This window comes from Natrix helvetica (assembly GCF_964273705.1).
Source record: "Natrix helvetica genome assembly, chromosome: 2".
In the NCBI taxonomy this organism is placed as follows: domain Eukaryota; kingdom Metazoa; phylum Chordata; class Lepidosauria; order Squamata; family Natricidae; genus Natrix; species Natrix helvetica.
Genome location: NC_138552.1, coordinates 62,309,691 through 62,326,647, shown reverse-complemented (window position 1 = coordinate 62,326,647; position 16,957 = coordinate 62,309,691). Strand labels below are relative to the sequence as shown.

The following is a 16,957-nucleotide window of genomic DNA, read 5'->3' as shown; positions in this document are numbered from 1 at the left end:
CTGGTAACATCATAACAAAAGCAGCTGTGGCAGATTCGAGGCATTGAAAATCCCCCGGGCCCCTTCCACGCTATTTACCCGCTCACGGCCCCCCACTCCACAAGCCCCCCTCCTCCCACGTGGCTTCCCGGCACGAGCCGGGTCTACCCGACTTCTCGGCTTAACATAACAATACACGCCGGGCTCAGCCAATCAGAGGAGGCGAGATTCCGGCAGCTGCCGGCACGGTAGCTCCGCCGCCCTTATATAAAGGGCGAGCGCGGCTCCTCGGCAGTCAGACGCAGTTGTGACTTGAGAGGAAGAGGATTACCTGAGACAAACTTCGGCTGTGGATTTTGTTTTCTTCTTCATCTCCCTTTTCTTTATCTCTTTTGTCGAACCGCTTTCCGGAAGATTATTATTATTATTAATTTTCCCTTCGAACTGCGGAGCCAGCCCTTGTGTGGATAACCCTGGTGTTTTATTTATTTTTCCTTGCCTTTTGGACCATTATGACTCTGGAGGAAATTCACGGCCAGGAATCGATGCCTGAAACGAGCGACAGGTAAATGACTAGCCCGTCGGAGCGGCTGCTTTTGAAGGCTTGAGCCCCGGGGAAAGGGAAGGGGTGGGGGAGAAAAAAAAAGGACGAGGCGCTCTTGGACGCTGGGGAAGAGGGGAACCTCGCGCGAAGCCGTTCCTCGCCTTAGGTGGCGAGGCTGAGCCGGAGACCGGCGCGTCCGTTGTTAAGCCCCGGCGCGGATAGACCGCGACTCCCTCCTCCTTCCCGGCACTGATCCCCGCTCTCCCCGCTTCTCTTTGCAGTAGCACCACTAGCAGCGCTAGCACAAGCGGAACCAGGATGCAGAGTGCCGGCAAGGCTCTCCAGGAGCTGCTCGTTGCTTCCCAGCGCCGTGGCTGCCTTACCGCCGGCGTCTATGAATCTGCCAAGCTGATGAATGTGTAAGTATCTTGCTCGGTCTGCGCGAGGTTGGCTGGCCAAAACAACGGGGCCTGCCTTTAAACTAACCACCTTGGTCCTTTGGGAGAGAGAGGGCTTTAAGCTCCTTCACCCCCCACCCCCCATGGTTGGAAAGTATCCCCAGATCCCTGCTAATCTGCTTCTCTCCCCCTCGTGTTTTCTGCAGCGATCCAGACACCGTGGCTTTCTGCGTCTTGGCCGCAGATGAGGAAGACGAGGGAGACATTGCCCTCCAGATCCACTTCACCCTAATCCAGGCTTTCTGCTGTGAAAACGACATCGACATTGTGAGAATAAACGACATCCAGAAACTGGCTGCCATCGTGGGTGCTGGGGAGGAAGCTGGGGAGCCCGGAGATCTGCACTGCATTCTCATTACGGTAAGTGGTGCTTTTTTTTTTCTCTTTCTTTCTTTTTGGTATCTGCTTAGAAGAGGGCTGTTCCCTTGAGCTTGCAAAATTTCCCGGTATATTTGTGACTTTTTAATACTTGACCTTTATGCAGGGATTAAGTAGAGTGTGGGATTTCCCCTGTTTCTCGCTTCCTCCCTCTACCCTGGGAGTTGCTTCTGTGGTGCTAGTCATACTTCTCAGTATTGTAGCAGAATAGCAGCTGCTAGAGCACCTTTTTGAGCCTCTTGGATATGTATATATATACACGTATATATTTCTATGACTAGAAACTCAAAGCTATGAATTTCCAACAATAGATTATTCTCAAGGAAACCAATTTTGTGCATGGATTGACAGCTCTGAAATAATAGCATGCGAATACTAAGCAACTTTAAAAAGTACATTGGTTTCCGTACAAAAGCATTACAACTGATATTTGGGATATTGTAGTTACTTTTATATAAAAATGTTTTCCTTACTTGTAATAATAAAAGTATTAAATGGTTTCTCATTGACCGCTTTCACTAATAGCTTCTGTATTTGTATTTATTTTTTTATTGTAGAATCCCAACGAGGATGCTTGGAAAGATCCAGCCTTGGACAAGTTGAACTTGTTTTGTGAGGAGAGTCGAAATGTGAATGACTGGGTGCCCAATATTGCCCTTCCTGAGTGATGGAGAGGCTGACTATCCAATGCATAGAAGAGGTTCTCACACCTTTTGTTGCATTCCCTCATCCTGGAGTTACTCATCTGGGCAACCCAACAAGTGGCTGATTCTGGGGATTAGCCCGGTCAACAGCTTGGATTAAATCGCTCAAGTCAGCACACGGTGGGATCTTGTGGAGAAGAGAAGAGGGCCGGGGATGGCTTATTATGCCAACAGGAAGTCCCCACTAAACTGCAGCGGTAAGGAAGCTGGCACGTCTGGAGCTGAAAAAAGGCATCCCATGTTTTAAGGAGTAGAAGAAAAGAAAAACTCTTGCTGGTTTCCAAGTGAGATGAAATGTTTGCGGTAGCAAAATATGGGAGAAAGTTGGAAAACTGAATACAGGTGGCATGTGAACAATATGTGGCCACTGCAATCAGGAATGATTGATGGGGGTATTTAAAAAGTCCCCCAAAAGACTCTAAGCATAGTACACATTGGTACCATTGTATTGATATAAAAAGTTCAATGAAGACTGATCTGTCAGAGGCCTTTGGACTACATTTTCTGCATTGAAGATCAATTTTGCAATAATTTTTAAATGAATTTGATGTTGCTGTCGAAGATCTTATATATTTTGTAATAAATTTTGAAAACTAACTTCTATGTAGTGATGGTCTTGCTTATAAGGGGTGGTTGGGAAATGGATTTGCAACCAAAGTTTTATCTATTTACATATCTTATCTATCTACTAGAGGAAATATTCATGTAACAGGAGATACTCCAGTACTAGGGGTTGAGGCACAAGTGTCTGCTACATTTTTGGGCTGTAAACCTATTGCTTTTTAAAATAGGAGTGCATTTTCTACAGTGTGCAGCTCTACAAAACACTGGTTCAAATGTACTGCTTAGCATATACTATGGAGATAACCAGAGCTCCCTAAAATTTAAAGTTCTAATAATAATTAAAAATGATTGGGAGTTATTTTTGCAAGTCAACACAATACCTTGCATACAGATGAAAAGTTTTAAGGTTTGGAGCAGCACAGTTTTGTATCATTGGGAAAGATTTAGGCAGCGAGTGGTTTGGACAAAGGAAATGCCTTCCATTGAAGTGACTTGACCTTTCACCCACCACATTGCAACAGCTGCTTCTCACAACAGCTTGCAGGACTAAAGAGCTGCATGTGTAATGAGTCCTGCTAATGTAGGTCGCCTTTGTTGTGCATTGAGGGCACAGCACATGTTACTGGCCAGCTGAACATTCAAAACACTGAAGGAATAAGACATTACAAAAATGGTTTTGTAGTATCAGATGCCTGACATTGACATGAGCACTGTTCATCCAAAGATAAAAGCACTGGAGCAATGTTTCATACCCATCTTTCTTTCTCTTCAAACACATTTTATCCTGCACAGTTGATTTTCGATTGAGACAAGCAGACTTAGGCTGAAGTATTGGATAGAATTGCACTGGAAATATGCAGATGGAGTGCCAAAAACTTGCAACTGCTTCAAGCTGTCTGCTTGTTTGTCCATCTGCCATTTGCTGCAACAAGAGAATCATTTCAGCTTCTCAGTTGCTGGAAGAACATTTTCAAAAGATAAAATTGATATAACGTGTGGACATTTGGCTCTTCAAAGACTGTTTATTTGCCTTGGCATGGTTTGAATTAGATACTACTATGTCAATTTTAATGAAACAATAAACACCCCTTTTCACTATTCTTTAATATATAGAAGATCAGTCACATTTTTCATCTTAAAAATTGTGTAGTAGAACTCCAAGGTGTAGTTAGGTGCCTTTGGGGAATGAACATTGTGTGTCTCCTTTCACTCCAGTGAATGAGCACTCTGAAGCTCACCAGTGTCTGATATTGTTTATCCTTACATTTAGACCTGAATAGCTGTTTGCATATTTGGGGAGAAACATCATTTGCAGCCCTGGTATTTAAAACACTTCCTGGCATGATTTTATATATCACATTTCCCATGGTGCCATTGGTATATGCTTTCACTAGCTACAAAAAACCTTTTAATTGGTGTTGCAGCTGACATAAGGAAAGGGCACTGCACCATGTAAACAACATATATTCCCAAGTTAAAAGTGTACTGTCACCCCCTTCACATGTAATTATGATTCTGTGTGAGTGCATGCACACATGTGCACCTGTGTGCCATCAAGTCACTTTTGACTCCTAGTGACTACCTGGACTAATCCCTGCATGGTTTTTTTTTGGCAAAGTCTTTCAGAAGTAGTTTGCCATTGCTTCTTTCCAAGGACTGACAGAGTGACTGGCCCAAGGTCACCCAGCTGGCTTTGTGCTTAAGGAGGAACTAGAACTCATGGTCTCCCAGTTTCTAGCCTGATATCTCAACTCCCTTGCCAAACTAGTTCCCTATTATGAGTTAAACTTTTGTATTCTGATTTCTACAATGTGCAAGGGCAACTGGATAGTTTATATCAGCAAAAGACTCAGTGAAATGAAATTCCTTTAGTTCTTGATAGTCAAACTGAATCTGTACTACAATCAGTGAACCCTATTTCCTATATACAATATGAACTAATACATTGGAACTGAGATATTCTGAATCATTTCAAGCTCTTTTATTACTAGATGTGGTGGAGCTCAAAACTATTCTAAAGCCTTATCACAAATGGCTATGACTAAATACCAGTGAACTTCTGGATGAAGTTGCTAAAGTAACTCTTTGACCATGCCTTGCTCAGGCAGAAGATTGCATAGGAGACCTCGGTTACTCTTGGATTGATAAATATATTTTTTCAAGGACTTTACAGGATTCTGCTAGTTTCTACCTCTCTCCTGGTGTGGTCTGTACCCAAGAACTAGGGAAAAACAAACACTATCCTGGAATAACTTAGTGCAGAGCATGAGTCAAAAGCAGTGGCCTGAAATAACTTAATAAACTGTTGAGCTGATAAGATGGAAAGAAGACCTTAGAACAAAGCAGGCGTATTGTGTTATAAATGGAGAGACAATTTGTTGTGTACACTAGTTATACTTGTCAAGAGCAAAGTTATACTTCATTTGTCTAAGCAGGAAAACAAAACAACATTCAATGAACTTGCTGCCCTGAGGTGACACTGTTTCAACCATGTGACAATATGTACTATAGAATAGGTTGGTGAATGGAAGATCAAAGCTGTGGTTGTTTTTCTTGATAAGTCACTCCAAAATGTCCTAGCACACTAATCCTAGAACATATCTATTCAATAGAAAATCCAGGCAGCCCTATAAGCTTCATTGGACCTCACACACATTTTGGATTGGAGATGTCCCCAAACCCTTAAAGTAAGAGCAGCAAATATACAGGCTTTCTGGTTACCTACATGTGAACTTGACAACCCATTTTCTCAGTTATAGCCGAACCTCATCATCCTTAACCATTTTCTATACTGGCTGAAATTAACACAGTCCTCAACAATGACTACAATGGTTTGGTCCTTCATTCCTGCTTTTATTATAGATATAGCAGTAACAAAAAATGCAAAAGAAAAAAAAAGTGGAAGTCCACGGAAAGTGCATTGAGCAGAACAAATCTCTTTACTGTGTATTCACTGGCCCAACAAAAGCTTTTGACACTGTAAATAGGGAGCCTCTCTAGACCCTCCTGAGATACTAGGGTTGCCCAAGAAAATTTGTGAAGTTGATTCAGCTACTCCATGATGGAATGACAGAACAGGTCCTCTACCATGGTGATGCCAGCTGCATTTGCCATTTCTAATGGAGTGAAGCATGGCTTGTGTGCTAGCCCCAGTCCTGTTCAATCTGTTCTTCCTTGCAGGTTGTCACATACTGTCAAAGGTCTGAAGAAGGAAGTGTATATCAGGTTTCTGTTAGGTGGCTGTTTCTTTAATCTCTGCTGCTTGGATGCACAAAGTACCTTTGTGGGGTCATTAAAAAAAACCCATCTTTGCAGATGACTGTGCATACCAGGTGCACAAGACAGTGTTCTACAATTGATGCTGAAGACATTCTAAGATGCTGCTTTGCTCTTCAGCCTGACTATCAACCCGAAAAAGACTGAAGTACTTTATCAGCACCTGCAAAATACCAACCCAATAGAAGCAAAAATCACCGTTGATGACATCCAGCTGTCAAATGTAAATAACTTCAAATTCTTGAACAATGGGTCTCTGAGCAAAGAAATGGACTCCAAGATCAGCAAGGCCAGTCAGGCTCTGGGACAACTGCATTATTAGAGCACTCAATTAACACAACATTTGTATCACCACAAAGCTGAAAGTCTACAATGTTATGATCCCTTCCCTTCTGTGTAGATGTGATTCCTGGACTCTGTAGCAATGACACATTGCAGTGGAGAAATTTCATGTGTCCTGTGCACTCCATCCTTGGCATTTGTTGGCATGACTGTCTCTTCAACACAAAAATCTTGGATTATGCAAAGTCCACCAGCATTGCGTCTCTGATTATCAGAGCCCAGGTGCAGTCGGTGGGACACACCATTAGAATGGATGACTGTAACATGCTTCACTATTTGCTCTACGGTGTATTAAGAGACTGGAAAGAGGCTACATAGATATAGTGGAAGCAACAAACAATATGTCTTGTAGAATACTGTATATCATACTCAATAGTTTCAGTAACACACTTCCAGTGACCGACATATGGCAGCAGATTGGGAGATGCTATTATTAAGAGCCATGGTGGTGCAGTGGTTAGACTGTAGTATTGCAGGCTACTTCTGCTGACTGCCAGCAGTTCAGCAGTTTGAGTCTCACTGGCTCAAGGTTGACTCAGCCTCCCATCCTTCCAAGGTCGGTAGAATGAGGAGCCACATTGTTCAGGGCAATATGCTGACTCTGTAAAACCGCTTAGGGAGAGCTGTAGAGCACTATGAAGTGGTATATAAGTCTGTGCTACAGGTAAAGGTTTCCCTCACACATATGTGCTAGTTGTTCCCTAATTTAGGGGGGAGTTCATCTCCATTTCAAAGCCAAAGAGCCAGTGCTTTCCAAGATGTCTCCGTGGTCATGTGGCTGGCATGACTAAATGGTGAAGGCACACAGAACACTGTTATCTACCCACCAAAAGTGATTACTATTTTTTTAGTTGCATTTTTACATGCTTTTGAACTGCTAGGTTGGCAGAAGCTGGAACAAGTAACAGGAGCTCACTCCGTTACGTGGCACTAGGGATTCGAACTGCCGACCTTTCTGATCGACAAGCTCAGCGTCTTAGCCACTGAGCCACTGTGTCCCCTTGTACTATATAGCTATTGCTTTTATATGGAAACGAAGTGTGTGTAATGGCAACATAAGTAGAGTGTACAAGTGAAATTATATTTAGCTTTGGGATGTAACATTTCCAGTCCTGCAAGTGATAATGCTGATTACATTGTAGGCTTCTAGATCTACACATGGTGGAATATGGAATCGGATCTCTGGTGGACACCCTGGCATATAGAATATCGGGTTAGAAACTGTGGACATATTTACACAATCTACATGCCTCTTTATGTAAGCAAATTGCACAAATAGAACATACAGTATATGCCTACAGATGTATTTTATCCAATGACATGTGGGCACTTGAGGCATGTATACATGGGACATTGCATGCTCATGACTTCCATGATTGATTCAAAAGTGTGGCGCTAGATCAACTGTGATTTGATTCTCAGGATAATGGTTGCTTCCCGCAGGTGCTCTAGAGCCTTTGCCTAAACGGGTAAAAGGAGTAGGAAAGGGTCACCAGGGTTCTCAATAACATCAGTATCAATGTCATCGTCAACAAATGTCAGCAGCAAAAGTGCTATCCAATTACATACTGTCTTGATTCATACCACTGAATAGACGCTTGTCTTATGACCTATCTGATCAGTAATGAGACGGGAAGGATAGCATCTACCTTCTCAGCTCATTACATGGACCCATTGCAAGCATCCATTAATACAAAGATTTACATCATCTACGGACTCCTGCATATTGTAGGGCATGTAACAACCAGTAAGAACTGATCTTTCATACGCTTGCACAATATTTTATTTTATCCCTCAAAGGTGTAATCAGGTTTGTCAGGAAATCTGATTTTACAGACGGGGCATTAGCTCAAGGAAAACTGGGATATGTGTGCTCTGTGTATTTTTACACATATGTGGATACGCAGTACATTATCATGAAATAAATAAAACCAATGTATGGAAATGGCATACTATGCAAAACACAAAAAGATTGTGCAACAGCTACCTATCCCTGCCTTCTAGATATATGATTATCAGTTATTTATCTTCCCAAAACCAAAGCTAAGGCAGAGAGTAATGTCAGAGGCAGCAGACCAATGCTTTCAATCTTGGCAACTTCAAGATGTGTGGACTTCAACTTCCAGAATTCTCCAGTCAGTATGCAAAGTCCAAATTTAAATCCGCTGATCAGAATGGCATGCAGACTTTGTCTCTTGGACAAAGGCTTTAGAGGCATTCCATACTAGTGAATTGGTTCATTTATTTAGCTCTGTGCATACCATTGCCCTTAAGAATCAAATGTGAAACTTCTCTTGGTTAGTTGTATCACATCAGACTCAGTGGTGGGATTCAATTTTTTTTACTACTGGTTCTGTGGGTGTGGCTTGGTGGGAATGGCAGGGGAAGGATACTGTAACATCTCCATTCCCTCCCCATTCCAGGGGAAGGTTATTGCAACATCCCCATTTCCTCCCGATCAGCTGGGACTAAGGAGGCAGAGAATAGAAGGGGGTGGGGCCAGTCAGCGTTGGTATTCACCAGTTCTCCGAACTACTCAAAATTTCCGCTACCGGTTCTGCAGAACTGGTCAGAACCTGCTGAATACCACTTCTGATCTGACTGCAGAAGAGAGGAAGATTTTGCTTCCTGAAAAGAAATAGGGAGGGGAAGTTGGTAGAGGGACATGTGAGAGCTCTACTGACTTTATATAATTCATCACCTTGTTATCTAATATCTTATATGTACCATTATTTTTTATTTTTTAATAAGCCCAATGAAGCATTTGATTCCTCATTGCATCCCAAAAGGGAAGAAACACATCATGCAAGAGAGTATTTTGTTATTTAACTTTAATTGGCTCCGTTAGGCATATTAGGGGCTATCTAATGTGGTAAGTATCCAAAGTCAAGTTTCATCCCATCTCCAGATATTTTAATCAATTAATACAGGTGACTTTCACTGTATTTATTATTTACAAATATTTAAATTACTCGTGTGCTGCTTTTCTTTGTTTCATCACCTTAATATTGTGTACTTCAATTACTTCAGTTTCTTATATATCTGAAGTATCTTACTAAAAATGTTGTCAAGGGAGTATGCCCTATGATATCTTAGCTTTGAAGTTCAGCATACAGATTTTTTAAAAAATGAAATAAATTCATAAGGAGCACACAAATGATCAGGAAGTGGAGATCTTTGAGTTTGCTTTGTCTTCCGGCCACTTAATCATCATTCCCTATTTACCCCTTATGTAGAATAGCATGTCTGCACAATGGATATTATATTTTGTAACTAGTCCCTAGATCAGCCTTCCTTAAACCACCTGGTGCCCTCCAGAAGTGTTGGGCTAAAGCTCCCATCCTCCCTAGTAAATGACACTAAAATGTGGAGCTGTGGACTAGGACATCTGGGAAGCACTGACATGGAAGAGGATGCCTTTAACTGATAAGGAATAAAACAGGAAACTCCAGATGAGAAGATTGCCTTGCTTTCTTTTCCTGGCTTTGAATTGCATGAATGGACATGTTATTTCAGCTAGTTAATAGCAAGCTCAAATCCAGTATCTATATGTGCATGGTTTACATACATTAAGCTATTATACTATGGAAGCATGTTAGAAAGTAAAGTAAGAATACCATGGTTGGGTTGCAAAAATCTGGAAGTACACTAGAAGAAAACTATGATTGAAAACTGGTTGGCCAGAATTTTTTTCAGCAAAAATATAGATGATACATTTCAGAATTACTAGTCACAACTCTTCATGCTAAAGTCAAAGACAATGTTTTAAGTGTGTGCATGCGCGTGAATCTGATCAGCAAAATATGGAATATAGTTGTACTCTTAAGGCTAATTCATAAATACTGATATATGCATGTCATTGAGTGGCATACATTCTAAGGACTTATCTCTGCTTCCCCTCCCTCCACATATCATTGATTTCTCAAGAAACTCAGGGCGGTGGGCATGATTCTCTCTCCATCCCCCTTTTATGTCTATTCAGTTGGATATGATGGAGGCACAACACAATCAGCCTAATTGAAATATGTGGCTGTACAAGGTTGGTACTTGTCTTCTTTGGTTTGGTGTACAATGTACATCATTCCTTTCCATTAGTTTTTTTGGTGAGGATAATGTAGACCTACCACATCTGGGCTACAAAAATCTGGACAATCACTATACGGCGGAAAAGTGTTAGAATTTTCTAATTTTTGTCTCTGCTGTTCGGTGGTCATCCAGATTTTTGTAGTTCTGATATAGCAACTCTAATTTATCAGGACCGAAATTCAAAACATCTGCAGATATCACGTTATCTCTTCCATCATGCTCTCACTCATTGATGATTCATTACCAAAAATATGTTATTATTAAGTGTGTTATGTAAATATTGCATCTCTGATTAACATTTCACACCAGAAACCCAGTACTGGATTTTGTACCTGCTGACTGCAAAGATCTCTTCACAAAAACATTCCTAAGAATGTTTTTCAAGAGTCCCATAAAACTTTAAATTTATTATGGACCATATTCCACTATATAAATATTGTAAATCCTTTCATAGCTTCATCTCTGCTGGATCTCTTTCAAACCGTCAAAGCAAGATAGGAAAAATAATTGTCAAATGAGCTATGTACGTTATTTAAATTCACATGATGCTGTAGCTTTGGACAGTTATGATTTCTGTTCCTGTGTAGAAAGCACTGTTTGCAAAAGCAGTGGCTTTTCACCTTGATTACAGCATTAATCCAAGTACGGTAGCTTGTGATAGAAACAAATAGCTCAGGGTTCCTAGATCTGACATACAAAGATCCAGATGGCCTCCAAATGCAGCAAAGAATGTCTAGAGTGGTAGAGAAAACAAATCTAACAAACTGGAGGTTATGTTTTTTTCTCCTCCATGTTTTTGTGGACATGACCATAACCAAACCCAGATCTTCTTTGACTAATCTTACCAGACCTTAATTGAGCCTCCCTGCCCTCTGCAAACCCATCTACCGGTATATGGGGAAAAAATAAAACCTTTGCTCATTAGCTCCAACAGAGGCCAAGGGCAGCCCTAATAAGGGAATTGCATAGTAATCAGGTGAGAAATGCTAACATTCCATTCTCAGTCACTTGATGATCTCAACATTCCATTCTCCTTAACAAGAGAGTTTCCCAGCTCTGTTGCCCCGCCCAAAAGGGTAGCTTTGCCTAAAAATGCAGCAGTATTATACTCCAAATGCAGTACCTTGACAAGAATCTGTCTCCAAAGTGACCAAGCAAATAGATCTCTAGAATTTCCCACCTTGTAGCTCTCTATAAGGCCTTTGCTTTCCCATCCTTCAGGTTCTTCTTTCTTGTAAAATCAACAGGCACTCAACAATGGCAATAAATCTGGTTATTTCTCCCCAGTGTTTTACTCTACTTCTGAATTACTCATGACACAGATTGTTTTTGCTGCATCCAATGGTCGTTGCAATGCCACCTCTTGTATACTCTTTATCCAGATTCCCAGTAACTAGATTTCTTTTCTAAAACTGAGTATTTTAATTTAGCTCAAGCGATGTGTGTGCTTTCTTAGTGATGGGTATATACTTTAGAAATCAGTTTTTTGAAATCTTCATCAGCCTAGGAGAAAAATAATATAGAAAGTAGGAAAAAACCTAGCCTCTTATTTTAGCTGAGAAAAAGTCCCTTGATTCACCTAAAGTTTTACCCACCATAGTCACCTTGTTTTCAGAGAAATAAACAGTCAGCAGCCACAACTTTAGATTACCAAACACCCTTACATAAATCACTGAGAAAGCTTTCCCTGCCCTTCCCGGCAACTCCTGGAAGCAAGTAATAGAGAAACCAAGTCATTTCTTAGTTTCTCTTTCTCTGAGCAATTATGTGGCCTATTTTGCCTGTCAGAAGCTACTTCCTTCCAAGCGAGAGCTGCCAACAGATCTATTTGTTCGGGAGCATTTCATTCCCAACTTTCCTTTTTGTCCAAATTCAAAACTATATATCCAACCATGGAGAAAAATGCAAACAACTCCAAGAATATTTGATACCTGCCCACTCCTGCTACTATCATTTTTTCAACTGGTTTCTGAAAGTTGTGAATTTAGCATTAGCACTGACTGGGTTTACCCCTCCTCCTTCCAAAGACCAAAAACTCTTGCTGAGTCATAGAGTTGCAACTCTCTTCTAATCAAAGTCCTGTGCCTTTAACACTGGTTATCAGGCTGAAATTCTACAAGTAAACCTTTCCCTGCCCTAGAGAACAAAAAAACCCACTGCATGATTAGATTTGGCTCACTGCGTTGTTATAGAAAGGCCAGGAATCCTCCTAGAGAGGATGCAGACAGTTCAAGCCATGGGCAATTGCCTTAGGGAAAAGATCAAGTCACTGATTCAAGTAGCAGAATATTTTTTTTTACACTAAGCAGCCACAGTTTTTCAGGCTTTGGGGCAGGAGTTTCTATTATATTTGTATCTTATTTTTGCTATTAAAAACTCAAAGCAGCAAGCATTATTTTTCCTGCTATCCTACTGTATATTCCAATTATAAGTATATACATGGATAGGCAGGAAATAAGTCATTGGTCAACATTGCCCAGTAGGTTTAAACATGGCTCTTCACATTCCTGCCTTATACTAACTATGTTAGACCGGTCTTAAAAAAATCACAAAATTAGATCTCACTTATTTTGACCATGTCATGCAGACGAATTCACTGGAGAAACAAATTATATTTGGAAAAGTTAGCGCTAAAAGGAAACCAGGCCCCAAAGATCCAGGGTGACTGGACACTGTCAAAGCTGACACCAGCCAGAACACAGAAAAACACACAGAAGTCATGCAAGATTAGAAAATATGGAGAGACCTTGCCCACAGAGCCAGACACAACCAAATTAATAACATTATCATCATCAGACTTGTCTTATTGATGGATAAGGACAAGCACTTCATACAAAGGAAAAGAGACGCTAGGTATAACTGAGTTTCCGTTGGCAATGAGTAACTTTAGGGCATTGAGAAAAATCCTGCTGGATATCATCTCCTCTCTTCTAACCATTTTACTATACTACTCATTGATCTCTTTTATATTGCCTACAGAGGAACAAATAGCTTTTCAGGAATATCCAAAGGACGTGTGTAATCTATGGCTACTTTCAGTCAGGTGGCTCCTATGCAAAGCTTCTCCCTGACTAGGTAATATGATTTTTGTGACAACATCTCTCAGCTATACCAGCATTGTGATAATCACCTGAACCCCACATCTTCAGCTATTGATCACAATCACCTAATTTTTTATGGGGAATTGTTCCATAAGATCTTGGGTTGCAAAAGTACAATTGAAAGATTGACATTTTACTGTGAGTTTAAACTAAGGTATTATAATATGAGATTCCAGGGTCTCCAGTATATCCCCAGCCCTCAAAAAATCTTTGTTAAGAGCCTCAAAAACCTCTGTGAATACTTCTGCTGAATTATTATCTTTTAATATGGCCTAATAAAACTATTCAGTACATGTACTTTAAGACTCTTTGTCCTGATCTTGTATTCTTGTTGGAGTATTATACTCTGCGTATTCTTTTATATATTATATAATGTCTATTTTATTAATTATATATTATATTCATGCCGGTATAGGCCTTACCAGCCACCTGCGGACACATCGTGGGCAGCCCACAACCTGTTAGATGTGAAGCTTCTCTTTGAACACGATCATCATAAATCCTATTATATATCAGACAAAGATCAACTCTGTATAGGTAGTCCTTGACTTAACAACCATTCATTTAGTGAGCATTTGAAGTTACAACGGCTCTGAAAACAGTGATTTATCACCAGTCCTTGCACTACAATGGTTGCAGCATCTTCACAGTCACATGAGCAAAATTCAATACTTTGGGCAACCAGCATGTATTGCAATGTCTCAGGATTATGTAATCTCCCATTTGTGATCTTTCCAGCCAGCTTCCATCCAGCAAAGTCAATGGGAGAAGACAGAGTCACTTAGTGACTCTATGATTTGCTTAGCATCTGTAAGTGATCCACTTAACAATCATGGCAATAAAAATAAAATTGGACACAACTCACTTCACAACAGCCTTGCTTACAAATGGAAATTTTGGTACCAATGGTGATAGTAAGCCAAGGACAACCTGTATTTTAAAAAAGGGTTATATGGAAGAAGAACGTGAAGGGGGTATGGGACAAAGGTGATAAACAGCATGAATTAGAAAGTAAAATCAAAATAAAACCTATTGCATACTTGTGAAACTAAGAGCAAGGAGAAGAATATAATTCATTTATGGTAAATGAAAATGGCCTTTTCTGGACTTTATGAAAATATCCAGGAAAGTGATGATGTAGGTTTGATTATAAACAAAAGCCCTAAAGCCTATGTCCAAAACATGAATTTATAGAGTTGTGGGGTAGGTATGAAAACAGGAATTCATAGGCAGGTGATAACTACATAACATTGTTGTGTGAATGCCAATAGTGGAATAACTAGATTTGAGTTTGGGATAAATTGTGGAACATTCTGAAAGATGCGATGTGGGGAAAAAATATTCTGTTGAGCTCCATGAATAACTGAGAATGAGACAAGACAGATAAAGAACGTGGGCCATTTGGAGACCTAAGAATGAAAGTGAATGCTTACTTGTGAGCATTTAGAAAAAAAAAGTTTTGTTTATTTCAAATAAGTGATTTTAAAAAAATGACTAAGACCTGCTATTGCAACATAGTACCCCAGGATTAAAATACTAAGGATAAACTGTTGATAAAATAGCACTCAGTGCTGCTCATATGGGGAATAATGTTTTGAGGAAGATGTTTTCAATTTCCTTTGCTAGAACTCTCTGTATAAAATGTTCAAAGCTTTCATTTAAGAAAATCATAACAATTGTTATGTACATATGTTGTACAGTACTTTCATTGACATAGTTGTTTACAACTCATCATTCATTAATTTGCATCCAGCCTACTCCATTATAGTAATGTTCTTTGTATAAATGTAATAGGAAGCATGCTTTACAATGAATAGCACAACTGAAAGACAGAACAATAACATGAAATATAACAAACAATTGGAGGAATAGGTTAATAAATTAATTTTGGGGGGATTTTGTTTTTAAGCCCAACCTGAGGATAGCAAACATCATGCAAATTAGCCATTAATAGGCACGTAGACATAAACAATATTTACATACTATGCAAAAGAGAGACTCAACAAGCCAAAATGGGAACAAAAATCCTCTCCACCAACAATCAACACCCAGATGAGCATAGATTAACTCCAAGATTAACATCAGATAAACAATCAATTTTGCTTGCTTGCAGTAGGTGTAAGTTTAAATGGACTCCAGAAGATGGTAGAGGACAGGAAGGCCAGGAGGAGTGTTGTCCATGGGGTCATGATGGACATGACTGACTGACTAACAACAACAATCAAGAAGTAAACAATACACTGATCAAGGAACTGCCAAGGAAACTAACAGTAAACAGTCCAATTAAAGAACTTCAAGATCACTCTCACCAACAGATCCCACTCATTCCAGCAATGATAATGTTACCTAAATTGGGTGATGAAGTGTCTGCAAGAACATAACCAAGCTCAAAGAGCACCAAGGTTCACTCATTTCAGCCTTGAGCTACAAATATTCTTCTTTATTGGTACCATCATACTGTGATAAGACTTAGACATACCATACTTAAGACAATCTATGTTGTGTAAAATAAGAGTTGTGGTGGTGCAGTGGTTAGAATGCAGTAGTACCACAGGCTAATTCTGCTGTATATCGGTGGTTTCATTCTCACCCGGTAAAGGTTGACTCAGTCTTGCATCCTTCTGAGGTGGGTAAAATGAGGACCCAGATTGTTGAGGGCAATATGCTGACTCTGTAAACTGCTTAGAGGGAGCTGTAAAGCACTGTGAAGTGGTATATAAGTCTAAGTGCTATTGCTATTGTTCTAACCCAGTAACGTTAAACCACTGGAGATTTTGTAGTAGTTCTGTGCTTTGGAAATGAAACATGGAAGTATCAAAGTGGTGACTGCTGAAATTGGCCATCACCAACATCTGAATCTTTTGTATGGAAATACTAGGAGGGAAAATGATTTTAATCATTTGATTTTGCAGTGAAATGGAAATCAAACCAGGAAGAATTGTACTAGAACTAGATACTTTTCAATTTAGTGTTTGTAAACAAATCTTTTGAAGGAGCCCTCTACCAGATAATTCAATAGAGAGCAGCTGGTAGCCAATCACAATGTCAAGTTTCCATCCTATGATAGCATTGAAGGTTATTCAAGGTCATATCACTTTACAGAGTAGTATGAACACTTGCAACATTTGTCATCATCACATGTTTCTTCTGGAATAACAAGCAAAACTTCAGAGGGTAGACTCTAGGGGCATTGTGACTGATGTCCTATAGAATAGGGTATAGGTCTGGTAAGAAGATTTTTCATTCTATCTGACACCAATTTTGCACATTTTTCACTGCATAAATCTTAGCCCTGGAAGCTGGTAAGAATGTACAACATCTTCATTGTAAAAATTATTTTATTTCTTTTTGGGTCATTGTGTGGTTCATCCACTTAGACAGACACAGTGTAAACTTTCCAATTTGCAGGAAATGAAGGAATGTTAAGGTCTTGCTTGAAAACGTTACTCTGGCTTTATTTATAGAGCGAGCTATTTAGGGCAAAGGGGAAGGTGTCTGAATGGAGGTTTTGCTCATTCTTGACTA

General features: G+C 40.0%; 1 protein-coding gene and 1 long non-coding RNA gene across 2 annotated transcripts; one reads left to right on the top strand and one right to left on the bottom strand.

Moving 5' to 3' along the window:
• The first annotated feature begins 266 nt into the window (after nucleotides 1–266).
• Nucleotides 267–2,660, top strand: GADD45G (growth arrest and DNA damage inducible gamma). The gene is made up of 4 exons (XM_081944402.1): nucleotides 267–544; nucleotides 805–942; nucleotides 1,128–1,341; nucleotides 1,917–2,660. The coding sequence occupies exons 1-4, from the start codon at nucleotides 492–494 to the stop codon at nucleotides 2,025–2,027; spliced, it is 516 nt and encodes a 171-aa protein (XP_081800528.1). The 5' UTR covers nucleotides 267–491; the 3' UTR covers nucleotides 2,028–2,660.
• A 2,168-nt stretch (nucleotides 2,661–4,828) lies between these two features.
• LOC309388011 lies at nucleotides 4,829–12,489 on the bottom strand. The gene is made up of 3 exons (XR_014174707.1): nucleotides 12,263–12,489; nucleotides 7,545–7,706; nucleotides 4,829–6,066 (listed from the first exon to the last, which is right to left on the bottom strand). It is a non-coding gene; the product is annotated as an uncharacterized lncRNA (long non-coding RNA).
• Nucleotides 12,490–16,957: the final 4,468 nt, after the last annotated feature.